Here is a 2,805-nt window from a genome sequence, read left to right as displayed (position 1 = left end):
CAGGCAGGGCCCGGGCAGTGCAGGCAGGGCTCGGGCGGTGCAGGCAGGGCTCGGGCAGTGCAGGCAGGGCTCGGGCAGTGCAGGCAGCTCAGGACCCTCCTGTGTTGGCTTTCAGAAGCCGAGTCGGCAGGAGGGGAGGAAGAGGAGATGCCGACCTTCAGCTCTCGACCGAGCGGTAAGGACGATCCCCCCGGGGGGGCAGGGGGTGCGGCGGAGCCTGATCCTTCCCTCCCCGCGCTCAGGCAGGGCACGGAGCAGCTGCAGCCGATGCCAGAAGAACCTCTCCCTGCAGACGGCCGTCAGGGTCCTCTACGTCTTCTCCATCCTCCTCATTGTGGCCGTGACAGTGCTGGCTGCCCTGGGTGAGCACGGGCAGGGTTGGGAGGTCAGGCTCCTGCCCTCCCTCCTGCCCTCCCTCCTGCCCTCCTCAGGGCAGCCCCTCGGGGTACCAACCCCCCCACAGAGCCCCTTCAGCACCCAGCTCCCCCTGACCTGCCCCTGGGATGCCCGTGGGACCCCGTGCGTGATGCCACCTCGTTTGGCGATGGCCTTACCCCCCCCGGGGACCTCAAGAACCACTCCAGAGCCCGGAGGTTGCCTCCCCATCACCTCCACAGGCAAGAAACAGCTTCCCAGGCTCAGCAGAGGGACGTTGTACCGCTCAGGGCTGGTGCTCGGGAGATGTTTTATAAAACCTTCGCCAAGCCTGGAACCCAAAAGCTCCCCAGGACACCCCCCAGCCCCCCAGCCTGGCTCTTCAAGCCCTGGCCACCCTCCTCGCCAGGGCAGGAGCCCAGAGGAAAGGCGTGGAGGACAATCTCCTCCCGGTGCCTGACCACCTCCCCTGACCACCCCTCCCCACCCCAAAATTTCCTCCACAGTGTTCAAGAAAGTTGACTCCATCTCCAAGGACATCAGCTCAGCCCAGACCTATTATGAGAAGAAGATCGTGTCCATCCAGGAGGACCTCCAGGGGCTGGGTGAGCGGTTTGCAACTGGACCTGGAGGTCTTCTCCAGGCTTCGGCACCCTCCGGCTGAGGTCCTGGGGCTCCCTTGGGGCCAAACCCCCACTTCTCTCCCCAGATTTGGGGGAGGGACAATGTGCTGGGCTTTTTTGGAGGACGTGGTGCGCAGAGGCGGCAGGAGGAGGGTGAGGGTGGGCGTTGGTGGCATCGGGGTTGTCCCAGCCCTGGGGACATCTCCAGGCTCTGCAAAGACAGAGGCTCCTTCTTCCACTCTGGTCCTCAACGGGAGGGTCTCCAGGCTCGAGCGGGGGGAACACAGGGTGGGGTGACAGACCCCCCCCCCCGTTCTTGCCCTTCATTTAGATGAGAAGACCTCAGGGAACTGCTCCCTGTGCCACGAGCCGGGACAGCTGGGCCAGGAGCTCACCAAGCTACAGGGCGAGCTGGAGGAGATCCAGAAGATGCTTTTGGTTCAAGAAATCCTGCTCGACCGCACCTCCCAGACCCACGAGCAGCTCTCGTCCACCAGCAACAAGATCACCAGCGAGGTGGACAACTGCTCCTTCTCCATCCGGCAGGTCAACGAAAGCTTGGGGCAGTTCCTGGCCCAGGTTGGGGGTTGGCAGGTGGTCACCTCCCAGCTGGACAACTCTCTCAAGGGCTTGGCCCAAGAGCGCTACGATGTCCGAGCGGCCATGCAGCAGATGAACTTCACCTTGGGGCAAACCTCCGACTGGATCCAGGTCATCCAGAGGAAGACAGACGAGGAGACGTTGACGCTGCAGAAGATCGTCAGCGAGTGGCAGAACTACACCCGCCTCTTCGGCGGGCTGCGCGCCGCCTCCTCCAAGACCAGCGAGGTGGTGAAGAGCATCCAGAGCAGCGTCGGCGCCGCGGCCCGGCAAGTCGGCCAGAACTCGGAGAACATGCACGACCTGGTGCTGCAGGTGATGGGGCTGCAGCTGCAGCTGGACAACATCTCCTCCTTCTTGGATGACCACGAGGAGAACGTCAACGACTTGCGCTACCACGCCAGGTACACGCAGAACCGCACGGCCGAGCGTTTCGAGACCCTGGAAGGCCGCATGACGTCGCACGAGATCGAGATCGGCACCATCTTCGCCAACATCAACGCCACCGACAGCCACGTCCACAGCATGCTGCGTTACCTGGATGACGTGCGGCTCTCCTGCACCCTGGGCTTCCACACCCACGCTGAGGAGCTCTACTACCTGAATAAATCCCTCAGCCTGGTCCAGGGCACCACGGACCTGCTGCGGGAACGTTACAGCCTCCTCAGCGCCCGCCTGGATTTTGACATCCGTAACCTGTCCTTGGTCATGGAGGAGATGAAGGTGGTGGACGTCCGGCACGGGGAGATGCTGAAGAACGTCACCGTCTTACAAGGTGAGGTCCAAGCGTTGCGCAGGGATGGGGTTGGGGTCAGGCGCCTTGGGTGGGTGATTTGGGTTTGGGTTTTTTTTTGTTTTCACGGTGGGATCTGGGCTCACTCGGGAGCGCCCTGCACACAAGGGTGGTGCTGGAGAACCCAAACCACCATCGCTGAGGTGGTGTTAGGATGAGCAAGAAGGCCCCGGATACCGGCCCACGGGTGCGGAAGAGGCTGGGGAGGGACCTGCGTGGACTCGGCTTGCAGAGCTGTCCCTGCGGGGGGGCACGGGGACAGGGGGGAGGTGACCCGTGGCCTTCCAGCGTGGCTGACTCACGTACTGGGGCCAGTGTGCCTGCTTACTGGTCCTGGTGGAGAGGGTACGGCTGCCCCTGGATGAGGGCCCTGGTGGCTTGGGGGGGGCCCTGAGGACATCTCTGTCTGATCCC

At 63.5% G+C, this 2,805-nt stretch overlaps 1 protein-coding gene across 1 annotated transcript in view; it reads left to right on the top strand.

Moving 5' to 3' along the window:
- Window positions 1-58: 58 nt before the first annotated feature.
- Window positions 59-2,805, top strand: part of SCARA3 (scavenger receptor class A member 3) — a 9,381-nt gene continuing 6,634 nt past the window's right edge. Inside the window, exons 1-4 of the mRNA XM_026846343.1 lie at window positions 59-175; window positions 243-362; window positions 882-980; window positions 1,330-2,373. Coding sequence (XP_026702144.1) covers window positions 148-175; window positions 243-362; window positions 882-980; window positions 1,330-2,373 — 1,291 coding nt within the window. The 5' untranslated portion in view covers window positions 59-147. The remainder of the gene's footprint in view (window positions 176-242; window positions 363-881; window positions 981-1,329; window positions 2,374-2,805) is intronic.

Source organism: Athene cunicularia (assembly GCF_003259725.1).
Source record: "Athene cunicularia isolate RWA chromosome 3 unlocalized genomic scaffold, athCun1 chr3_part1, whole genome shotgun sequence".
Taxonomy (NCBI): domain Eukaryota; kingdom Metazoa; phylum Chordata; class Aves; order Strigiformes; family Strigidae; genus Athene; species Athene cunicularia.
Note: the sequence above shows the minus strand (reverse complement) of the source record. Positions and strands in the feature narration are given on the sequence as shown.